At 42.4% G+C, this 26150-nt stretch overlaps 1 protein-coding gene across 1 annotated transcript in view; it reads left to right on the forward strand.

Moving 5' to 3' along the window:
* Window positions 1-26150, forward strand: part of MSS51 (MSS51 mitochondrial translational activator) — a 73842-nt gene that overhangs the window by 27500 nt on the left and 20192 nt on the right. Inside the window, exons 2-4 of the mRNA XM_070761695.1 lie at window positions 11215-11438; window positions 13009-13164; window positions 20651-20775. Coding sequence (XP_070617796.1) covers window positions 11254-11438; window positions 13009-13164; window positions 20651-20775 — 466 coding nt within the window. The 5' untranslated portion in view covers window positions 11215-11253. The remainder of the gene's footprint in view (window positions 1-11214; window positions 11439-13008; window positions 13165-20650; window positions 20776-26150) is intronic.

Below are 26150 nucleotides of genomic sequence, written 5' to 3' on the forward strand. Positions count from 1 at the left end.
ATAAATATTAAACATAAAATTAGATTGGAAGATCAGAATCAAATGGTAGAAAAAATAAAAAGAACTAAACAATACTATTTTGAACATGCTAATAAACCAGGTAGGTGGCTAGCATACAAATTAAGGAAACAGAGGCAATCTAAACTAATTAAAAAATTAGAAGATAAAGATGGAACAATAAAATACGATACAGACGGGAAAGCAAATATAGTACAAAACTTTTTTAAAGAATTATATAAAAATGATAATATTGAGGAAGATGAAGTATTTAAATATTTAGAAAGCTCGGAGTTACCTCAACTAACAGAAGAACAACAGGAGAGGATGGAAAGTCCTATAACAATGGAAGAACTCCTTACAATTATTAAAAGGCAGAAAAATAATAAGGCTACTGGACCAGATGCCATTCCAGCAGAGTGGTATAAAATAGAAAATGAGACAATAAGAAAGAATATGTTACAAATTTTTAATGAATGCAGGCAAGACTGTAAAATCCCTAAAACATGGTCTGAATCTTTGATAACCCTAATCCATAAACCAGGTACAGCAATGGAAAAAATTAAAAACTATAGACCAATATCGTTATTAAATGTCGATTATAAAATATTTACTGCAATATATGCAGATAGGTTAAAAACAATTATAAACAGTAAAATTCATCAAGACCAAAATGGTTTTTTGCCAGGTAGACAGATTAGAAATAATCTTAGAACAATTATTAATGTATTAGAATATTATGAACAACATCCAGAAAAAACATTAGCATTAATGTTCTTAGATGCTCAAAAAGCTTTTGACAACGTTAATTGGATATTTATAAAAATGCAACTAAACAAAATGAGATTTGGTCCCAAATTTGTTAACTTAATAGATGCCATCTACTTAGAGCAAACAACTAAAATTATATTAAATAATGATCAATTAGAAGCTTTTAAAATAAATAAAGGAGTTCGACAAGGATGTCCCATTTCACCTTTACTGTTTATTTTGTCTTTAGAAACCCTACTAATAAAGATTAGAGCAGATTCAAGGATAAAAGGCTTAACTGTTGGAAAAGAGACATATAAAGTTCAAGCCTTTGCAGATGACTTGACTTTTATTATTAAAGATCCGATTGTAACAGCTCCAAGATTAATCTGGATAATAGAACAATATGGCAAGGTAGCAGGTCTAAAAATAAATAAAAATAAAACACAATTTATAACAAAAAATATGAATAAAACTCAAGAAAGTAATTTGGAATGCATTTCTGGAATTAAGATAGTTAAAAAAGTTAAATACCTGGGAATCTCGCTAACTTCCAAAACAATAACATTAAAAAATGATAATTATATAAAATTAATTAAGGAAATTAAAAAAGATTTAGAAATATGGAACAATTTAAAAATATCTTTTCTGGGAAGAATTGCCAGAATCAAGATGAACATTCTATCCAAAATCTTGTTCTTGTTTCAGGTAATCCCAATAAATCCAGGGGGAATTTTTTTCAAAAATTTAACAAATATGGTTAAAAAATTCTTATGGCAAGGTAAAAAGGCAAGATTAAAAATAAATATGCTAGAGGAAATAAAAGAGAGAGGAGGCTTTGCCCTCCCAAACTGGAAATTATATTATCAGGCAGCCGCCTTAACATGGATTAAAGACTGGATAACTCTGGAAGATAAAAGAACATTAAAATTAGAAGGTCATGATCTTATGCTTGGCTGGCATGCCTTTGTTTGGTATGATAAAGATAAAAATCATTCATATTTCAAAAGACACACATTAAGAAAATACCTATTGGAGGTATGGAAACATATAAGGAAAACCCATTTTTTAACCATCCCTGATTGGGTGGCCCCTCTAGAAGCAATTATACATCCAAATTCTATTAAGGATACAAAAATAATAAGATATAAAGATTTGTTAGATGATCAAATGAAGTTAAAATCTAGAATTAAATTTCAAGAACAAGGAACAATAATTGATTGGTGGCACTACGCACAGATTAGATCTAGATACCAGAAGGATACCACGCTTTATATTTTTAATAAAAATAAAAATTTATTGAGTAATTTAATTACTATCAATCAAAATAGAACAATTGGGAAAATATATAAATATTTGATTGCCCATAAGAACATTGAATTAACTTTAAAAGATAACATGATAGCTTGGTGCAAAAATATAGGTAAAGATATAGATATAGATACATGGGAGAAAGTTTGGATACATAATTGGAAAATGACAAAATCAGTGTCTTTGAAAGAAAACCAAATTAAAATGTTTTATAGATGGCATCTCCCACCATATAGAATAGCAAAAATGTTTCCCAAGACCTCCCCGTTATGTTGGAAGTGCAAGAAAGAAATAGGGACCTACTACCACCAATGGTGGACATGTGGTAAAGCTAAAACGTATTGGAAAATGATAGAGAAAATGATAAAAGAAATAGTTATGCAAAATATAGAAATTACCCCGGAGTTTTGTTTGTTAGGAATTACTAACCAGGTTTATAAGCAAGAAATTTTATATTTAATTATACATATTTTAACCGCGGCAAGAATTATATACGCGCAAAATTGGAAAGGGGAAAGTATCCCCAAAGAGGAAGAAGTCATTATAAAAATATTAGACTGCACCGAAATGGATATGATGACAAGACGCTTAAATGACCAAGAAGAAACAAAATTTTATGAAACATGGAACAAAGTCTATATATGGATAGACAAGAAAAAAATAAAATAAAATTAAAGTCAAAATATGTAAAGAAGCAAATATATATGTAATGGTTGAGATTTACCTTTTTTAAAGAATGGTACTAGAATTAGTTTACATATACAATAGTAATAAGATGAGAACAATGCTTGATTTTATCCTAGTTTAAATTACTTGTTATTAGTTTTTTTATATATATATATTAGCTATTTTTTATGTATTAGTATTCAACTATGTATTCAATTTTGTATTCTTTTTTCTATATCTGCATTTACACTTTTGAGATAAGTGGGGAGGATACCTCCCCAAACTATATGTTTAATGTTTGTAAGTTTGTGTGTCCTTTTATGAAAATTAATAAAAAGATTTATAAAAAAAAGAAGATGAGGCAAAGAAATCTTAAACCCTGGGTTCGTATCTCGAAAAGTTTGTATGATGAGGGGTTCATAAGACAAGGTATCACTGTAATGCCAAACCAACCTCATTTCATTCTTCGACACTGTGACCAAATCAATTGACCAGAGAAACGCAGTGGACTTAATATATCTAGATTTTAGCAAAGCATTCAACAAGGTGGACCACAACCTACTACTCTCCAAAGTAAAGAAGATTGGGATCGACAGTAACAGAACAAGATGGATAGAAAACTGGCTGACCAATTGCACCCAATGAGTAGTCCTGAATGGGACTAAGTCCACATGGAAAGAGGTAGGCAGTGGAGTACCACAGGTATCAGTCCTAGACCCAGTACTCTAACATATTTATCAACAACCTAGACGAGGAAATAGAGGGGGAATTAATTAAATTCGCAGATGTCACCAAGCTGACAGGAGTGGCCAACACCCCGGATGATAGGCTCAGAACCAGTTTGTAGCAGCATTCAAGGCCAGGCACCCTGAGTAAGTATGTGGATTACCCCCAAATCCACATTTTGCCCAGGTTCACTTGATTTACCAGTTTTATTTTTATTTATTTTATTTATTAGATTTGTATGCCGCCCCTCTCCGAAGACTCGGGGCGGCTAACAACAACAAAGTAAACAATGTAACAAATCTAATATTAAAAAATAATCTAAAAGACCCCCAATTTAAAAGACCAATACAAACAAGCATACCATGTATAAATTCTATAAGCTTAGGGGGAAGGGAAAAAATTTCAATTCCCCCATGCCTGACGACAGAGGTGGGTTTTAAGGAGCTTGCGAAAGGCAAGGAGGGTGGGGGCAACTCTGATATCTGGGGGGAGCTGGTTCCAGAGAAGGCTCTTCTCCTGGGTACCGCCAAATAACATTGTTTAGTCGACGGGACCCGGAGAAGGCCAACTCTGTGGGACCTAACCGGTCGCTGGGATTCGTGCGGCAGAAGGCGGTCCCGGAGATATTCTGATCCGATGCCATGAAGGGCTTTATAGGTCATAACCAACACTTTGAATTGTGACCGGAAATTGATCAGCAATCAATGCAGACTGCGGAGTGTTGGTGTAACATGGGCATACCTTGGGAAGCCCATGATTGCTCTCGCAGCTGCATTTTGCACGATCTGAAGTTTCCGAACACTTTTCAAAGGTAGCCCCATGTAGAGAGCATTACAGTAGTCGAACCTCGAGGTGATGAGGGCATGAGTGACTGTGAGCAGTGAGTCCCGGTCCAGATAGGGCCGCAACTGGTGTACCAGGCGAACCTGGGCAAATGCCCCCGTCGCCACAGCTGAAAGATGTTTCTCTAATGTGAGCTGTGGGTCGAGGAGGACGCCCAAGGTGCGGACTATCTCTGAGGGGATCAGTAATTCCCCCTCCAGGTTATGGATGGACAGATGGAATTGTCCTTGGAAGGCAGAACCCACATCCACTCCGTCTTATCCGGGTTGCGGTTGAGTCTGTTGACACCCATCCAGATCCCAACAGCCTCCAGGCACCGGCACATCACTTCCACTGCTTCGTTGACTGGACATGGGGTGGAGATGTTTAACTGGGTATCATCCGCATACTGATGATACCTCACCCCATGCCCCTGGATGATCTCACCCAGCGGTTTCATGTAGATATTAAATAGCAGGGGGGAGAGGACCGCCCCCTGAGGCACCCCACAAGGGAGTAACCTCGAGGTCGACCTCTCTTTATTTACCGCCGACCTGGCATTGAGTAGCAGCAGCTTGCGCCCCTATCTGGACCAGGAGGCTGTACCCACAGTCACTCAGGCCCACATCACCTCCTGTCTTGATTATTGCAATACAAACTCTACATGGGGCTATCTGTGAAGAGTGTTCGGAGACTTCAAATTGTCTAGAATGTAGCCACGTGAGCTGTCATGGGTGTACCTCAGTACACCCATATAACACCTACACTTCCGTGAGCTGCACTAGCTTCCTATTAGTCTCCAGGCACAATTCAAGGTGTTGGTTATTACCTATAAAGCCCTACATGGCTCAGGGCCAGACTATTTGCAGGACCATCTCTTGCCGCATACCTCCCAGAGACCAATAAGAGCACACAGAATTGGCTTCCACCAGGTCCCATCGATGAAGCAATGCAGGTTGGCGGGACCACAGGGGAGAGCCTTCTCTGTTGCCGCCTCAGCTCTATGGAATCAACTCCCCCCTGATGTCCGTACTGCTCCCACCCTATTGGCTTTCTGTAAGACCATAAAGACCTGGCTTTGCTGGCAGGCCTGTCGGCCATAAACTAACAACCATCATGCCAAATTATATGAATGGTATGTATGCATGCTGACTAGTTACTTTATTGTGGGTTTTAATTAGGGTTTTATAGTTTAGATTGTATCTTTGACATCTTTTTATTGTTTTTGTATTTTATATTGTAAACTGCCCTGAGTCCTTCGGGATTGGGCGGAATAGAAGTCGAGTTAAATAAATAAACAAACAGACAGACAGACAAACAAATAAATAAATACATATCTCAGCATTGGCGAAATACTTTGGCAAATTCCGATTGGCTGAAGATGGGTGGGTCACAGAGACAAAACTGGGAAGAGGGGAAACCTTTGTGTATCTTTTGAGTGTGGGGAACCCAGTAAATTCTCCTGACGTTACTACGGTCAACATCTCTTTGTAAAAGAACCTTTCGCTTCAACCAAATGGAATTGAGGATCTTTCTTTTCTAAGGGATCAAATCAGAGCAGGTCTGACACTCCAATCAACCACGTTGCAAATTTGGATCCCAATTCTGAATCACCCTTCCATCTTCTAATGGCCTCACCAAGAGGTGGGCTGCTAAGGTGGAAGAGTGACATGTGCTCGCCCCTGTGGGTCTGAGTGCTTGCGGAGTCCAGCGCAATTATGCTGCTGCACCTGGGCAGGTAGCAAAATCGTGGGCAGCCTTGCGTGTCCATGCACAATTTTGCTACCTGCCCAGGTGCAGCAGTGTAATTGCGCTAGATTCCGCTAGCACTCAGACCCACGGGGGTGAGCACGTATCACCGTTCCACCTTAGCTGCCCACCTCTGGCCTCACCCTCTGTAAGTCAAGGACTTCCTGGATTTACCGTACTTGGGTAGCATATTCCAAAAGTGAACACAGGACCCAGCATGAATTCTATGGCTGGGCTTGATTCCGACGCAGGCTGGAGCTGTTCAGCCGAGAGCGACTTGCAAAACAAGCTGATAGATCTTTGGCACCATAGTTGCTTGGACAGGCACGCTGTCAAATGAAGATTGGCTGCACTGCATCTTCGGCTGGCAGCCGACCACAGGCCTTATTGTAGACCCATCGTCTCTCCTAGGAAGGATTGATTTAAGGGAGCAGGTGCAAGGCAAGAGAGATGAGGAAGGCTGTTAGCTGGGAGAACAATTGGGTGAGGATCCTGGAGCTGAAAATAGATTGGCTGTGACAAGAGCAATCTGACTGGCATGGGAAGGGTTTTTGTGAAGGGTGGTGTAGGTAGTCCTCGACTTATGACCAACATTGAAACCAGAATCTCTGCTGCTAAGCAAGGTGATTGTTACATAACTCAGATCAATTTTATAAACTTTTGTGTCGGGTTCGTTAGTAGAATGCTGCAGTTATTAAATGAATCATGAAGTTGTGAATGATCCAACCCTGGAAGCTTTTAAGAAGATGTTGGATAACCATTTGTCTGAAGTGATGAAGGGTTTCCAGACTAAGAAGAGAGCTGGACTAGAAGACCTCCAAGGCAGATGAACGGCTGCAAAAAAATTTACTACCACTCTGTGACCAGGGGGTGCCTTAAAGGTCATGTGACTGACTTAAAGGTGGCCAACTTGACATCACTCACATCAAGGGTTTGGGTTAAGGTTAGGGCGCCTGGCCTCTCCTCGCCTCAGAGAGATACAACTTCCTTCTGTATTTACTATTACTGCACATCCAAAATATACTATTTAATTCTAGGTATATATGCCATATATGGACATACATATTACACGCAGGCACACCAAAATATACATTATCTACTATATAAACTGTATGTGTATGTACACACACACACACACACACACACATACAGAGCTCTTCTAAAATTATGCACATTCAACCTCATTTACTGCAATAGGAAAAACATACCCAAAGCCCAGAAGGGGGGGAAAAAGAAAAAAAATTCAAAATTTTTATACCGTTGTTGCATACTTGATCAACATTTTTCTACTGGTTTTGCATACCTGATTGTACCTCTCGGAGCCCATCACTGCTCCACGGTACCTTCCAACTCTGTTATTTTATTCTATTCCTCTTCCTCATGGCAGCCGCTCAAATATTAAAATATTTCAGTGATGGAGCATCCATAACTATTGGAGGCAAGCCGTTCCACTGATTATGCCTTGGTAAAGCCACACTTGGAATACTGCATTCAGTTTTGGTTGCCACAATGTAAAAAACATATGGAGACGCTAGAAAGAGTGCAGAGAAGAGCAACTAAGATAACAACTTAATAAACAAAGACTAGGAAAGCGCGCCTCTTACTACCTCTAAGCAACCCAAAACCTACTCCCGACACAAAACCAATCTCAAATGCAAATTATTAAATGCTAGAAGTATAGTCAATAAGATGTCAGAATTCCTCCTCCTTCTTGACTCCTCAGTCTTTGATACTATCTTTGTCTGTGAAACATGAATCCTACCCAGACTCCATTATTACAACAAGGAACTATCTTGTCTCTCGTTATGACCGTGAATCCCGCAGAGGAGGCAGGGTAGCTATATTTTACAAAAAATCTCTAAACGTTAAAAACACCAAAGTTGCGCAGGATCTATTACTCCCTGAAACTATTGTCTGTGATCTATCCCTAAATGCCACAATTCACTTCTTACTCTGCTACAGAGCTCCTGACTATGACATCGCACATGCAAACAAATTATCAGCACTACCAACATGGGCTACCCACTGCCCATACCCCATCATCTTCCTTGGTGACCTCAACCTACCACATATTAACTGGACATTAAATGAATGTAGCACGGAATCTATCCACTCTACTATATATAACACAGTCACCAGTCTGGGACTTGACCAACTAGTAAGTGGCAATACTAGATTAGATAACTGTCTGGATCTCATCTTCTGCAACAGCAACTGTACAATATATGGCTTACAAATAAAAGAACCTTTTTCTGACAGTGACCACAGCATGATAAACTTCAGTCTCAACCTAAGCCACACTAAAATCCACCCAAATAATGCAACTCCGAAATTCAACTTCAAAAAAGCGAACTATGAACTCATTGATGCCCATCTTTTAACATTAACCTGGCAAACTTTATTCTCTAACTGCAACTCTATGGATGACCTCTACAACACATTCTTGTTTGAGATGAAAATAATAATCAGACTTTATGTACCATTTGCATCTGCCTCAACCAAGAAACATAACTTCCCCATCTCAATAAGAAAATTACAATTTAAAAAAAAATCTCTCTGGCATAAAAACAAAAAAGGACAAGTAGTAAACTTCAAAAGCCATTATAAAAGCATATGCAAACAAATAAAAGCAGAATGTCTCAACTACCACAGCATACAAGAGGAAAACCTTCTACGCACCAAATCCAATCGTCCCTTCTACAACTTTGTCAACAACAAACTCAAGGACTTTAGACCTATCCCACCTCCCAAAGGACCCAACAACAAAGAATACCACAATGATTCATCCAAAGCTAACCTTCTCAATTAATTCTTTGGCTCTGTCTTTGTCAACAGCAGCGGCTCAACCTCCAAATTCATCACTCGCACCTCAAACTCTCTCAATGACCTAACCCAAATAGACTTCACTGAAGACCAAGTCGAAAAAGCATTACGTGACCTTAAACCTTCCCTATCAGTTGGACCAGATGGTCTATGTGCATACTTCCTAAAAAAGCTCTCTTCTGCTATAGCTAGACCACTAAGCATACTTTTTGAAAAATCCTTCAGTACCAGCACACTTCCTAAGATATGGTCAAAAGCAATGGTCATCCTCGTCTTCAAAAAAGGAGACCCCCCTCTTGTCGATAACTACAGACCAATATCACTATGCTGTGTCCCATGTAAAATTATGGAATCAATTATAAACCAATCAATTACTCTCCACCTAGAAACTAATAATCTGCTCTCTAACAAACAATTTGGATTCAGAAAAAACTATCCTGTAATCTACAGCTCCTTCACTGCAAAAACATATGGACAAATCTTGATGAAGGAAAATCTATAGATGCAATTTATATTGACTTCTCCAAAGCCTTTGATTCAGTGGTCCATGACAAACTACTTCAAAAATTCAAATCCTATGGCATCTCAGGATCCCTCCACAGCTGGATTACTGCATTTCTGTCTAACAGGCAACAAGCTGTTAATAGCAGTGTCCCTCAAGGTAGCGTACTGGGACTTACACTCTTCATTCTCTACATCAACGACCTTTGCGATCTCATCACAAGCAACTGTGTTCTTTTTGCAGATGATGTAAAACTCTTCAACACCACTACTCTACAAAAGGACTAGACTCAGTTACTGACTGGTCCAACACATGGCAACTCCAAATCTCAACCAGCAAATGCTCTGTCCTACACATTGGCAAAAAGAATCAGAACTTCAAATACAAACTTAATAAACAAATTATCACAGATAATCCCCACTCGGTCAAGGACCTCGGGATACTAATAACTAAAGATCTAAGTGCCAAAGCCCACTGCAACAACATTGCTAAGAAGGCCTCAAGAGTTGTTAATCAAATCCTACGTAGCTTCTGCTCTGGAAATCTCACACTACTTACCAGAGCTTACAAAACTTTCGCCAGACCCATCCTCAAATACAGCTCATCTGTTTGGAACCCATATTGCATCTCAGACATTAACACCCTTGAAAATGTTCAAAGATACTTCACAAGAAGAGCCCTTCATTCCTCCACTTGAAACAGAATACCCTACGAAACTAGACTTACAATCCTGGGTCTTGAAAGATTAGAACTACGACGCCTTGAACGTGATCTAAGTATTGCCCACAAGATCATATGCTTCAATGTTCTGCCTGCCAAAGACTACTTCAGCTTCAACCACAACAACACAAGAGCACACAACAGATTCAAGCTTAATATTCACCGCTCCAAACTTGACTGTAAAATATATGACTTTAGTAATCGGGTTGTTGAAGCGTGGAACTCTATAGTATCATCCCCTAACCCCCAACATTTTACCCTTAGACTATCCATGGTTGACCTCTCCAGATTCCTAAGAGGTCAGTAAGGGGCGTACATAAGTGCACTAGAGTGCCTTCCGTCCCCTGTCCTATAGTCTCTCCTATATCTCATATTTCTTCTCTACTATATCCTCTATAGCCTTCATTGTGTAGTATTCTGTATTGGACAAAATAAATAAATAAAAACAATTGTGTTATTAAGTTAACAACTTGGAATAAAAGAGTTGGAAGGGATCTGGGAGGTCTTCTAGACCAACTCCTTGCTTAGGCAGGAAACCCTACACAACTTCAGAGAAATGGTTATCCAACATCTTAAAAACTTCCAGTGTCGCTGCATTCACAGCTTCTGGAGACAACCTGTTCCACAGATTAATTGTTCTAACTGTCAGGAAATTTCTCCTTAGTTCTAATGTTGCTTCTCTCCTTGATTAGTTTCCATCTGTTGCTTCTTGTTCTATGCTCAGGTGCTTCGGAGGATAGATTGACTCCCTCTTCTTTGTGGCAACCCCTGAGATATTGGAAGACTACTATCATGTCTCCCCTGGTCCTTCTTTTCATTAAACTAGCCATGCCCAATTCCTGCAACCGTTCTTCTTATGCTTTAATCCCCTAATCATCTTTGTTGCTCTTCTCTACTCTTTCTGCAATGATTCACTGAACAACTGTGGCAAGAAAAGTTGTAAAATGGGACAAAACTCACTTAACAGTGGTCTCCCTTAGCAACAGAAATTTTGGGCTCCATTGGGAGTCGAGGAATATCAATTATATAACATTAAATATAATATAATGTTTATGTTTATCTAATAAATTTATTCCGTTCATTAATGCCTATCATGTCTCAAGGTGAAGGAGGTTGAAAATAATATAGGCTGCTTTCTCTTTTGATAGGTGGATTGCAATCCAGATCTTCCCACGTCAGTTAAAAACATGTCTCAGCGGAGCAAAAAGAAGAGTTCCAAAAGTGGAGTTTCTAAGAAGAACTCAACAGAGGGCCCAGTTCTCACCGGGACAAAAATGGATTCGTTGGGTTTCCAAGCAATGGAGAGTAACGTTCCTGGTCTGTCCCAAGTTATCCTTCAGAAACTCAACATGAAGAATTACGATGAATATAGGTGAGCTGGATTAGCAAACAGAATGAGGGAAATATTGGGGTGTGGTGTAGGAATCAGACACAGAGACATGGTTTTCCAAGCAAAGCAATTCTGAGCTAGGAAGCTCTTCTCTCTCGGCATGAAGCGTCTGTTATTCAGAGACCTATTCTCTCTAGGTAAATTCAGAGATCTTTCTCTCTGGGTGTGTTCAGAGATCTGTCTTGCTCAAGACTTGCTATTTATTTTTATAACAACATTCTTGTGTATGCAAGTATAAAAGATTAAATTTTACTGATTTAATTACAATACTAAATGGTTAATATAATTAGTATGCAGACAAATCACATCAAGGTATGATTGCTAACTAAACAGAAGTGTCTAATTAACTTTCTTTTAACTTTAGACAGAGTTTTAATTAACTTAGATAAACAGAAGCAGAGTAAATAATCATTTCCCTAAACAGATTAAATAAGTAGGTTTGCTTAGTCATATTAGCCAGAGACAGGCATTCCACATTATTTGGCAGATATTGATAATAAACCTACATGGGGAGGTGTGCTTAGACACAGGAGGTCTAAAATGACCAATATTTGACCTGCTACTAAACCATCAGCTTCATAAGGTAGACCAGGCCAGGTGAGCAACTCTGCAGCAAGGCTAAAATTACCTTTATTGTGATTGGTTATAAGATAATCTTCCAAATCTGATTGTGCAGATCCTTCTCCTCCTTATACTTCAGTGAATCAGGGAGGTGTTTACCTGATTCGCTTCCAGATGTTAAGCTTGGGAATGGCTCTCTGGCTTAGCATAGGATAGTTTCTGTTGTGACTGGTCCACATCTGGCTCAGCTGGTCATGGATTTTGAGGACCAGGAGGCGGATGCGTATTGGTATCCTAGGCCAGTGTTCTTGTCACCTGAGTCTGAGAGTATGTGGAGTCAGAGTCTGAGGATCAACTAGAAACTGTAGTACCCCCAGTTAGGGTGTGGACTGAGTCAGAGCAGGAAAATGATTTAGAGGATGAGCCCATGTTAGACCCCAGAGTGAGGAGAACAATGTCCAGATAAGAGTATCTGAAAAGGAGGCCTTGGTGTTAGCAGCTCTAAGGAATTCTTGACTATGCCTGGTCACTATATAAGGGACAGTCTGGGGATAAGTGGGCATGGCGAAAAACGTTTGTAAAAATCATGGCCGTGTGGGAGCTTCGGAGTTCAAGAAACACTTTGCTTGCAGATCGCTTTAACTCATGTAAGCTCATTGTCCTGTAATCTCATCCTCTGAAAAAAACCATGGAAAACTATAAATCTGTTTGGTTGATAGAATAACTTCAAAGGAATTCCCCTAATTGAGCTTTGGCTTCCGGCCCTGGATCTGTTTTTATCTTAAAGACAATTAAGCTGGGAATACTGCCGGAATGGACTAAATTAGAGTTGGAACTATTTAAGCAGTTTTTTAACTGAATGTTTTGTAATCAATATACCTTTTAAGTATTATCCCGTGAGTTTGTGGACTTTTTATTCTGATCGGTGGGTGGTCTAGACAAGAACAATTTCTTTCTCAACCTTTCTTTGGCATGGCCTTCTTCCTTCTAGATCTGCGCTGGAGGGCAAAACCCCCTGCACAGATTTTGGCATCCGATCCTATTTTGAGATGTTTCAGAAAATGGAAGACACGTTCAAATTTTGTGTCGAATGCAAGAAACTTCCTGATTTGCTACCTGACCCAAGAAGCTTACGACGTTGCAAAAGGTAAAAATTAAACCTCCCCCTCCTTCAATACTTAAGAAATACCTCCACCAGAATCAACAATTAAATTAATTCATGCAAAATTGCAGCAAGAGCTTAAAAAAAACTAAGGGTGGCGTACAACAATACAGTGTTCCCTCGATTTTCGCGGGTTCGAACTTCATGAATAGCCTATACCAGTATTTCCCAACCTTGGCAACTTGAAGTTATTTGGACTTCAACTCCCAGAATTCCCCAGCCAGCGAATGCTGGCTGGGGAATTCTGGGAGTTGAAGTCCAGATAGCTTCAAGTTGCCAAGTTTGGGAAACACTGGCCTATACCATGGTTTTTCAAAAAATATTAATTAAAAAATACTTTGCGGGTTTTTTTCTATACCATGGTTTTTCCTGCCTGATGACATCATATGTCATCGCCAAACTAATAATTTTTGCAAATAAATAAATAAAAATAATTGTTAATAAATAATTATGTTTATAAATATCAGGATCACTAAGTGTCTTATTCAACGGGGAGTACCAGTAATAATGATGAGTAAATGGTTGTTAAGGGAATGGGAAATGGTAATTTAGGGGTTTACAGTGTTAAGGGATGACTTGTGAATTGTCCATAGCCAAAAATGGTATATTTACTTCCGCATCTCTAATTCGTGGAAATTCGACTTTCGCGGGCGGTCTCAGAACGCATCCCCCGCGAAAATCGAGGGAACACTGTAAAATCAAATACAATATAAAACCCCAATATTAAAAAAAAACATTCCATCATTCATACTACTGGCCGGGGCAGAATGTCGTCGCTCAACATGCCTGCCAGCACATTCATGTTTTTAAAGCTTTCAGAAGGCCAGGAGGGTGGGGGTGGTGTAAATATTCGGGGGGAGTTGATTCCAGAGTACCAGAGCCACTACATAGAAGGCCCTTCCCCATGGTCCCGCAAGTTGGCATTGCTTGGCTGACAGGACCCAGAGAAGACCAACTTTGCCCAGGTTCACCTGGTGCACCAGTTGCGGCCCTATCTGGACAGGGAGTCTCTACTGACAATCACTCATGCCCTTATCAATTCAAGGTTTGATTACTGCAATGCTCTCTACATGGGGCTACCTTTGAAGGGTGCTCGGAAAATTCAAATCATCCAGAATGCAGCCGCACAAGTGGTTATGGGCCTTCCAAGGCATACCTATATTTCTCCAGCACTCCACGAACTGCATTGGCTGCCGATTGGTTTCTGGACGCAATTCAAAGTGTTGGTTATGACCTATAAAGCCCTACATGGCATTGGACCAGATTACCTCTGGGACCGCCTTCTGCCACATGAGTCCCAGAGAGTCGGCCTTCTCCAGGTCCTGTCAACTAGACATTGCCATTTTGTAGGACCTAAGGGAAGAGCCTTTTCTGCGGGGGGCCCAGCCCTCTGGAATTAGTTCCCCCCAGATATTTGCACTGCCCCCACCCTCCTTGCCTTCCATAAAAGTTTAAAGACCTATCTGTGCCGCCAGACTTGGGGCCATTAGACCCTCACCCCCTGGCCGACGAGTGTAGTATGTCTTGCTGTGAATGGGAATGATGAATGATTTTAAATGTTATTAGAGTTTTTAAACCTTTTTAGCTACCGTATATACTCGAGTATAAGCCGACCCGAGTATAAGCCGAGGCACCAATTTTTGGCACAAAAACTGGGAAAACTTATTGACCCGAGTATAAGCCGAGGTTAGAAAATGCAGTGGTTACTGGTAACTTATAAAAATGGAAACCAATAAAATTACATTAAATGAGACATCAGTAGATTAAATGTTTTAGAATATTTATTTTAAAGAGGGTAAACAATATTTATTTCAAAGTGGGTAAATAAAAGCAATCTGATATTTACAATAAATTAAATAAAATTAAATAAATTAAAAAGTAAAAAAAGTAGTTCAATCAGCAACCAAGCTAAAACCTATGAGTCAAAATCCCTCAAAACAGGATTTTAGAGACTTAATTTTTCTCTCTATAATCCAATGATAAAGTAGAAAGAAGAACAAAACAATATTTTTTCAAATTCAAATTGCACAATAATTTCACAAAATTCTTTTTCCCATCTAAGAATAAAAGATTTTCAGAGACATAAAAATTGCATAACATTCTACCAAACTACCCCAAGCCATGCAGCCAAGTTAATTACTGAGTAAATTTATGTACAGGATTGCATATTAAATCAACTCTTTATTCTGAGTTAAGCCTTACAGATTTCAATAGGACTTACTTACAGGCAACTGCACAGATGGACTTCAGTTTTAAGCATATCTATCAGCAAGTTCCCAAAAAACTGAGACTTATTCTGAGGTAAATCCACACAGAAATAACAATAGATTTAAATCCAAGAGGTAAATATTAATATTATTTTAACACTAAAACTTAATGCTAAGTGAGTACAGAAATGCTAAACATCTTAAGTATTCATGAATCTCTATGGGGTAGAAGAAAGCAGCATAATGTATCTTATTTTTACAATCTACTGGCAGGCTAAAATTAGTACGATTGTATATTGCTTGTACCATAACAAATCTACAGAATGAATCCAACAAAGCCCTTAAAAAGTACTCAATTCCTTTTTCTTTTTCTTCTACCCTTCTTCCTTCTCTCTCTCTCTCTCTCTCTGTCTCGCTCTCTGTGTCTCTTGAGAGAGAGGGGGGAGGGAGGGGAGAACTTTATCAAAGTTCTATAGAAAGGAGACTTTGAAAAAAAGCAGAGAGAGAACTTACCTCAAAATCTAATCAGGGAATTGGTGCAGTAATTGTACAAGCTGGCAACTTTGCTGGACCCGGGGAAGGGAAGGCAGCTGCAAGATGCCGACAGGAGCTCCAAGAGGGAAGTAAAAGGGGGCTCCGAGTGACGCGGCTGTGGGAAGGGTAGGGCAAAGTTGCCAGCCAACTGCTCCGACGGCGTGCGAGAGAGGAACAGACGATGCGAAGCTGGTGAGGTCAGGGGGGGGGGGACTCATGAAGCAGGAATCCCCCCCCCCCCGACTTCCCATTGTCTTTTCCCCTCTCGCACGCCTGGCAACTTTGCTGGACCCGGGGAAGGCAGCTGCCCTACCCTTCCCACAGCCGCGTCACTCGGAGCCCCCTTTTAAATCCCTCTTGGAGCTCCTGTCGGCATCTTGCAGCTGCCTTCCCTTCTCCGGGTCCAGCAAAGTTGCCAGCCAACTGCTCCGACGGCGTGCGAGAGGGGAAAAGACGATGGGAAGTCGGGGGGGGGATTCCTGCTTCATGAGTCCCCCCCCCCTGACCTCACCAGCTTCGCATCGTCTTTTCCCCTCTCGCACGCCGTCGGAGCAGTTGGCTGGCAACTTTGCTGGACCCGGAGAAGGGAAGGCAGCTGCAAGATGCCGACAGGAGGGGGGAGAGAGAGAGAAAGGGCGCATGCAGGCAGCCTCTCTCTCTTCTTCCCCGCGACTGCCCCGATGGCGTGCAAGGGGGAAAAGGCGAGGGGAAGCCGGCAAGGTGGAGGGGGGGGGAGAGAGAGAAAGGGCGCATGCAGGCAGCCTCTCTCTTTTCTTCCCCGCGACTGCCCCGATGGCATGCAAGGGGGAAAAGGCGAGGGGAAGCCGGCAAGGTGGAGGGGGGGGAGAGAGAAAGGGCGCATGCAGGCACCCTCTCTCTCTTCTTCCCCGCGACTGCCCCGATGGCGTGCGAGGGGAAAAAGGCGAGGGGAAGCCGGCAAGGTGGAGGGGGGGAGAGAGAAAGGGCGCATGCAGGCACCCTCTCTCTCTTCTTCCCCACGACTGCCCCGATGGCGTGCGAGGGGAAAAAGGCGAGGGGAAGCCGGCAAGGTGGGGGGGGACTCGTGAAGCAGGAATCCACCCCCCGACCTCACCATCGCCTTTTCCCCCTCTCACACGCCATCGGAGCAGTTGGCTGGCGCCTTTGCTGGAGCCAGGGAAGGGAAGGCACCTGCAAGAAGACAGAAGCTCCAGCTCTAAGAGCAAAGGCAAAGGGCTGGCATCTTTGCTAGAGCTGGGGAGGAGGCAACTGCCCCACTCTTGCCACAGCCGCTTCGGTTGGAGCGCCCTTTGCCGCCGCCCTTTGCCCTTTCCCACACCCGTCCAAGCCAGCAATGTCTGACAGGCTCCCGCGGTGCGCCCTCTTGTGGTGATCCGGCGCCCTCTTGTGGTGACCCGAGTAGTTGGACTTAGGGGTTCAGGTGGGCTTGTTTCTCACGTACCTGCCTCCCAGCTGCGTGTCAAAAGCCCTGCCTGTACTGCTCGAGGAAGTAGCCGGGCTGGCGGTGGAGTTCCCCAGACTTATTGTTCTGGGGGACTTCAACCTGCCGTCGCTCGGCGAAACCTCTGGGTTGGCACAGGAGTTCATGGCCACCATGACAGCCATGGACCTGACTCAAGTAGTACAGGGTCCGACTCACGAGGGAGGGCACGCACCTGACATGGTATTCCTTTCCGAGCAATTGAGTAATGGTCTGAGACTAAGGGGCTTAGAAGTGTTGCCTTTGTCATGGTCAGACCATTTCCTACTACGGCTTGACTTCCTGGCTCCAATCCTTCCCCGCAGGGAGGCGGAACCAATTAAGATGTTCCGCCCCAGACGCCTGATGGACCCAGAGGGCTTTCAGACGGCGCTTGGGGTTATTCCAGAGGCACTCGTCCACAGTTCGGCGGAGTCTCTTGCGGAGGCCTGGAACAAGGCTGCAGCGGAGGCTCTTGACCGGATTGCGCCTTTGCGACCTCTCCGTGGCGCTAGACCCCGTAGAGCTCCATGGTTCAACGAGGAGCTCCGGGAGTTGAAACGCCAGAAGAGACGTCTAGAGAAGCGATGGAGGAAGAGTAGGTCTGAATCTGATCGAACACTTGTAAGAGCTTTTATTAAGACTTACAAAGTGGCGCTCAAGGCGGCAAGATGCGCGTACCATGCCGCCTTGATTGCATCAGCGGAATCCCGCCCGGCCGCTCTGTTTAGGGTGACCCGCTCCCTTCTTAACCAGGGGGGAGTTGGGGAGCCCTTGCAGAGCAGTGCCGAGGATTTTAACACGTTTTTCGCTGATAAAATCGCCCAGATCCGGGCTGACCTCGACTCCAATTGGAAAACAGAGTTGACTGACAACGAGTCAGTCGAGGTGACTGGGGCACGTACTTGTCCACCTGTCTGGGAAGAGTTTGATCTGGTGACACCTGATGAAGTGGACAAGGCCATTGGAGCTGTGAGTTCCGCCACCTGCTTACTGGATCCGTGTCCCTCCTGGCTGATCTCGGCCAGCAGGGAGGTGACACGGAGCTGGGTCCAGGAGATTACCAACGCTTCCTTGGGGAGGGGAGTTTTTCCATCACTCTATAAAGAAGCGCTCGTGCGCCCCCTCCTCAAGAAGCCTTCCCTGGACCCAGCCGTACTTAACAACTATCGTCCAGTCTCCAACCTTCCCTTCATGGGGAAGGTTGTCGAGAAGGTGGTGGCACTCCAGCTCCAACGGTCCTTGGAAGAAGCTGATTATCTAGGTCCCCAGCAGTCAGGTTTCAGGCCCGGTTACAGCACGGAAACTGCTTTGGTCGCGTTGATGGATGATCTCTGGCGGGCCCGGGACAGGGGTTTATCCTCTGTCCTGGTGCTTCTTGACCTCTCAGCGGCTTTCGATACCATCGACCATGGTATCCTTCTGCACCGGCTGGAGGGGTTGGGGGTGGGAGGCACTGTTCTCCAGTGGTTCTCCTCCTACCTCTCCGGTCGGTCGCAGTCGGTGTTAGTGGGAGGTCAGAGGTCGACTCTGAGGTTTCTCCCTTGTGGGGTGCCTCAGGGGTCGGTCCTCTCCCCCCTGCTATTTAATATCTACATGAAACCGCTGGGTGAGATCATCCAAGGGCATGGGGTGAGGTATCATCAGTACGCTGATGATACCCAGCTTTACATCTCCACCCCATGTCCAGTCAATGAAGCAGTGGAAGTGATGTGCCGGTGTCTGGAGGCTGTTGGGGCCTGGATGGGTGTCAACAGACTCAAACTCAACCCGGATAAGACGGAGTGGCTGTGGGTTTTGCCTCCCAAGGACAATTCCATCTGTCCGTCCATTACCCTGGGGGGGGAATCATTGACCCCCTCGGAGAGGGTCCGCAACTTGGGCGTCCTCCTCGATCCACAGCTCACATTAGAGAACCATCTTTCAGCTGTGGCGAGGGGGGCGTTTGCCCAGGTTCACCTGGTGCACCAGTTGCGGCCCAATCTGGACCGGGACTCATTGCTCACAGTCACTCATGCCCTCATCACCTCGAGGTTCGACTACTGTAATGCTCTCTACATGGGGCTACCTTTGAAAAGTGTTCGGAAACTTCAGATCGTGCAGAATGCAGCTGCGAGAGCAGTCATGGGCCTACCTAGGTATGCCCATGTTTCAACATCACTCCGCAGCTTGCATTGGCTGCCGATCAATTTCCGGTCACAATTCAAAGTGTTGGTCATGACCTTTAAAGCCCTTCATGGCACTGGACCAGAATATCTCCGAGACCGCCTTCTACCGCACGAATCCCAGCGACCAATTAGGTCCCACAGAGTGGGCCTTCTCCGGGTCCCGTCAACTAAACAATGTCGGTTGGCGGGCCCCAGGGAAAGAGCCTTCTCTGTGGCGGCCCCGACCCTCTGGAACCAACTTCCCCCAGAGATTAGAACTGCCCCTACTCTCCCTGCCTTCCGTAAACTTCTTAAAACCCACCTCTGTCGTCAGGCATGGGGGAACTGAAACACCTCCCCCGGGCATGCACATTTTATGTATGGGATGTTTGAGTGTATGCTTGTTAACAAAATGGGGTTCTTTTAAATGTTTTAAATTATATTTGGATTTGTTACAAACTGTTATGTTATGCTGTGAGTCGCCCCGAGTCTGCGGAGAGGGGCGGCATACAAATCTAAATAAATAAATAAATAAATAAATAAATAAATAAATAAATAAATAAATAAGCCGAGGTCGGGTTTTTCAGCCCATTTTTGGGGCTGAAAAACTCGGCTTATACTCGAGTATATACGGTATATTAATTGGATTTTTTTTTAGATATGTATATTGTATATTGTTTTGATATGTTGTGAGGCGCCCCGAGTCCTCGGAGAGGGGCAGCATACAAATCCAATAAATAAATAAATAATAAATAAACTGTGCAATCTAATTGGTCACTGAGACATGTGAGGCAGAAGACAGTCCCATAAATAATCTGGTCCTAAGCCATATAAGGTTTTAAAGGTGATAACCGACACCTGAAATTATGTTCAGAAAACGATCGGAAGCCAGTGCAGCTTGCGGAGTGATGGAGTTATATGGGTGTATCTGGGCACACCCATAAAAAATAGAAAGGCAACAGATAAAGGAGATGGGTGCAATTAAAGAGATTGGCAAGATGTTCTTGGAAGATTGGGAAATCACAATAGTCCATGCTCATCACTACTTCAGTCATTAAAAGTGAAATTAATGCACCTAACTCACAAATCTAGGATTGATAAATTGTTGTCCTTTTTGTTTCTAGATGCCAGAATGTCTATTATTGCGGTTCTGATTGTCAACGGTTGAACTGGCCCAGCCACAAAAAATTCTGCAAGAAACTGAAGCTGACAGCCCTTGACCGACTTGCAGAATGGCTTGTGTTCACAGGTAGTTCTGAAATTCAACTGGCCGTTGCCCACCTGAGGAGGTTTAGAACATAGAACAATAGGGATAGATCCCATTGTAGTGGATTGTGTCAATCCAACCAATTGAGGTTTAGTTAAAAAAATGGTGGTTAGACATACCAGGGGTTAGTGTGTTAATCAGGAATATTTCAAAGAACGTAGAAGAATAAGGCTGGAAGGGACCCTGGAGGTCTTCTAGCCCAATCCCATGCTCAAGCAGATCATCCTATACCCGTGATGGCGAACCTGTGGCAGATGTGGCCATATCTACCAGCAGGTGAGCTCTTGCCCTAGCTCAGCTCCTGCATGCATGGGTGCACCAGCCCGCTGATTTTAGGCCCTCGGAGGGCATTTTCGGCCTCCTGAGTGGCAGGTGAGAGCGCTTTCATCCTCCCCGGGCTCCAGGAAAGCCTCTGGAGTCTGGGGAGGGTGAAAAATGGGCCTGCTGGGCCCACTGAAAGTTGAGAAATGGGGATCGTTTGCGGGAGCAGGGCAGCTCAGGGGGATCACACACGCATGTGCAGGGGGCGTGGCACATGGGGAGCATTGCATTATGGGTATTGGCACATGCACGCATGATTTCGGCACCCGAGGGAAAAAAGGTTCCCTATCGCTGCCCTCTAGCATTGCAGACAAATGGCTGTCCAGTCTCTTCTATTAAGAGCTGGGTGGCGCAGTGGGTAGAGTGCAGCACTGCTGGTTACTTCAGCTGATTGCTAGCTATAGTTCAGCAGTTCGAATCTCACCACCAACTCAAAGTTGACTCAGGCTTCCATCCTTCCGAGTGTTCTGATTTCTGGTAGAACTTTAGCTATTACAAATAACTCTTACTAAATGCAGTACAGTATTTCATAAACAAAGAAACTCCATCTTTATTTTCTTCTCTTTTGTATTTAAAATGCAGTTCATACTAGCACATTCCTTTTTCTCCTGTTATCTCTCTTAATTACATTCCTCATACATTCCTCCCAGCCTCCTCCGTTTACCAAGATTTATGTACTCACAGCATGATTCAAAAACAGCAGAAATGACTGTAAAATAACACAGAATGAATTCGTTCGCTTGGGAGCTGAATGGGAACACCTTTCATTTTAGCACTACAACATTGAAACTCCACCCTTCTTCCTCACTGGCCCCCTGACTACCAAATACATCACTCCAGTATTTAACTCATTCCTCCCCTTAATATCTTCTTAATATCTGTTCCTTACATTTTTGGACCCTTCTGAATTTAGGATTGACTCAGCAAACATCTGTTTCTTCCTCGCTAGATTCTGGACTCATAGCAACATCCTGTGGCTGGCCTCCCACCTGTTCTACTACCTGTAACCCCGGGCCTACCACTAATTCATAAACACTATCTGTATCAGAGTCCTCAAGTTCATCATCATCCTCCAACTGACCAGGAGTATGTACAACACCGAGGAGGGTAAAATGGGGACCCAGATTGTTGGGGGCAAGAGGCTGATTCTGTAAACTGCTTATAGAGGGCTGTAAAAGCACTGTGAAGCTGTGAAGTGGTATATAAGTCTAAATGCTATTGCTATTGCTATTAAAAACTTCCAGTACTGAAGGACCTGGTATTCCAACTTCCACACTTGGAATAACTGCATCTAGTTCTGGTCACCACAATGCTGAAAAGATGTTGAAACCCTAGAAAGAGCGCAAGAGAAATGAAATGATCATAAGATGAATGATGGAGGGAACTAGGTATGTCTGATCTAACAAAGGACGAGGGATAGCAGTCTTCTTTTTTATTTTTTATTATTTCTCCCCAATTCCATTTGTATATCAATACTGTACACATATATGTTAAAATATATTGATAGCATACATATTTATATATTTCGATTCAGTCAAAAGTCAATATCTTATTTTGCACCTATTTTCAACTCTTGTTCATCAGTCTGTTTTTCTTTTTTCCTTTACACTCCCCACCCTCCATCTCCATCTCTTCTACCTTCCTACTCCGTCTCTCCCACTTCTCCTTTATTTATTATTAGAGTTGAAAGGGACCTTACAGGTCATCGAGTTCAACCCCCTGCCTGAGCAGGAAATCCTACATCACCCCAGCCAAATGGCAGTCCAATCTCCTCTTGAAAGTGTCCAAAGTTGGGGAGTCCACAACCTCCGCTGGCAGGCCGTTCCACTGGTTGATCGCTCTCACTGTCAGGAAATTCTTTCTTATCTCCAGGTTGAATCTTTCCTTGGTCAGTTTCCAACCGTTGTTCCTCGTCCGGCCCTCTGGTGCCCTGGAAAACAGTGTGTCCCCCTCCTCTCTGTGGCAACCCCTCAAGTACCTGTATACAGCTATCATGTCCCCCCTAGCCCTTCTTTTTACTCGACTATCCACGCCCAGTTCCAGCAACCTTTCCTCGTATGACCTGGTCATTTTAGTTGCTCTTTTCTTTTTTGAAGTGTGGTGACCAGAACTGGATGCAATACTCCAGGTGCGGTCTGACCAGGGCCTTATAGAGTGGTATTATTACCTCTCTGGTCTTGGAGCGTATCCCCCTGTTCATGCAGCTTAGGATTGTGTTGGCTTTTTTAGCCGCTGCTGCACATTGCTGGCCCATGTTTAGCTGGTTATCCACTAAGACTCCAAGATCCCTTTCACAGTCACTCATGTTGAGTGTGGTTTTGCCTAATTTGTATGAATGTTTTGGGGGTTTTTTGCCTAGGTGCAGGATTTTACTCTTCTCTACATTGAACTTCATTTTGTTCGTTTCAGCCCACTGTACAAGTCTGTCTAGATCTTTTTGAATTCTGTGTCTATCCTCTGGGGTGTTGGCCACTCCTTTCTGCTCCTTCTCCTCTCCCTACACCTTCCTAAACAATCCTGGGTTTAGAAAGCTTAGAACTGCATCACCTTAAACATGACCTAAGCACAGCCCGTAAAATCATCTGCTGCAACGCCCTTCCTGTCAATTACTACTTCATTTTCAACCACAGCAACATAAAAGCACACAACAGATACCAACTTAAAGTAAACTGCTCTAAATTTGACTGTGGGAAATATGACTTTAGTAACCAAGTAGTTGATGCATGGAACTCATTACCTGACTCTGTAGTATCATCACCTAATGCCCAAAACTTCAGCCTTAGACTATCCACTGTTGACCTCTCCCGATTCCTTAGAGGTCAGTGAGGGGCGTGCATAAGTACACCAGTGCCTTCCATCCCCTGTTCTAATGTTTCTATCTTATTAGGATCATGTATATAAATATTATTACATCTTTGCATACCACCAATAAGTACTTGACAAAACAAATTAACTAACTAACTAACTAACTAACTAACTAACTAACTAACTAACTAACTAACTAACTAAACATATAAATAAATAAATAAACGTCCTCTTCACCTTCCCCTGGGTTCTTATCCTAAGTCATCTCATGTTACCAGATGGATAATATATTCCAAACTCTGAGACGAACGGTGCTTTTCTAAAATTATAATATTTATATCATTTCTATATAAATAGCTCTTTGGTCTAAGTATGTGTTAACAATTTAACCTACTTTTATCTCCTGGATCTACCACCAATTAATTTCAATTTTGATTCCAAGTTAACTGGTGTGCCTTAATTTTCCAAAATAGTTATTATTTTTCATACCTTTTAATTTTAAGCCTTGGGATAGCAGTCTTCCAATAACTAAGGAGCTACCACAAAGAAGTGAGGGTCGACATATTCTCTGGGTATAATTTTTTATTTTATTTTTCACACCTTACAGAGATTCCAATTTACATACCTCAAATTAAAATATAATACAATACAATATCAAATACCAAATTCTTAGTCAAATTATTCAAAATTTTCTAATTATTTATCTATTTCTGGTATATGTCATTCATCCTGTGCTACCTCCTTTCCAAATGCTATCATCTGGATTTTAGATAATGTTTTTCGCTTTCATTTATATTTAAAGTGCTATAGCTATCTAAATTGGCTTTTTGCTGTTTTTCCTAACTGTGCAATTGTGCTTCAGTCCCTTTCTAGTGTTCTTAGAAAACACATTCCTACTTTCATTTGGAAAAACCCTCATTAATTGCCCTTAACAATAGAAAATATCCAAATTTATATCTCCTTAAAAGCCCAGGAAGGAAAGAAAAGAAAAGAATAGAAGAAAAAAGGAAAGAAAAAAGAAAAGCGGAAAAGAAAAAGCACTATTCATATCATATCTTAATCTATACATAGGAGGAAGGGTTGTTGTTAGAAATTTTAAAATATATTTCCTACTCAACTCATTTATTTCACTTCTTTCATTATATCAATATATCATTTCTACTTTAACAGATCAAAATAAATATAAATCATTATTATTCCATTATTTTGTGCGAAAAGTATCTTCCAGTAACCCCCCCCAAAGTATTAATATTCTTCCCTAATCTAAATATTTTCCTCTGCCGTTCTTAGTATGATAATCTTCCCTAATCTATAAATCCTGCTGCCAATCCCAGCGTAATGATCTTTCCTAATCTGTGTGTCACTGTCATATCAGTGCAATAATCTTCCCTATTCTAATTAATTTCACTACTAGGTGCAGTGCCATAATCTTCCCTAATTTATCTATTTCCCTAATCTATATATTATCCCTAATTCTAAATATCTTCCACTATCAAACTCAGTGATAATCTTCCCTAGTCTATTGATTTTAACTCTTTGTTGTTTCATCTGTCTTTCCTTATGATGCCTAACATAATTATTGCAAGTTATTATCCCATATTAATCCTACTCCTGTTCTTGTAACTCTCCTCCCTTTTCTTTTCTCCCTTCCTCCCACTTCCTCGACCCATTCTCAAAAGCAGAGGGCAGGACAAGAAGTAACAGGTAGACGGAAGATCATTATAAGAAGAGATCCAACCTAGAACTTAGGAGAAACTTCTTGGCAGTGAGAGCCATTAATTGGTGGAATGTTTTATTCAAATCAATTCAATTTATTAGATTTGTATGCCGCCCCCTCTCTGAAGACTGTTCTGTTTGGAGGACTTCTCCTTTAGAAAGGGTCACCAGCAGAATCCTTGGAGATGGGGGAAGTGAAGGTGGTGGCCATCAGCTTTAAAGCCCTACATGGATAGTGCCAGACTATCTTCAAGACCACCTTCTTCCACACAGCTTCCAGTGACTGATAAGGGCCCACAGAGTGGTCTTCTCTGGGTCTCGTCAGCTAAACAATGTTGGCTGGCAGACCCATGGGGGAGGGCCATCTCTGTGGCTGCCACAGCTCCCTGGAACCAGCTACCCCCTGAGATCTGGACTACCCCATCTCTACTGGCCATCCGTAAAGCAGTAAAAACCTGTTTTTCCAGCAGGCCTAGGGCCATTGATCTGATGGTACATGTTTAGATTCAGCCATT

This window comes from Erythrolamprus reginae, chromosome 9 (assembly GCF_031021105.1).
Source record: "Erythrolamprus reginae isolate rEryReg1 chromosome 9, rEryReg1.hap1, whole genome shotgun sequence".
NCBI classification, from domain to species: domain Eukaryota; kingdom Metazoa; phylum Chordata; class Lepidosauria; order Squamata; family Dipsadidae; genus Erythrolamprus; species Erythrolamprus reginae.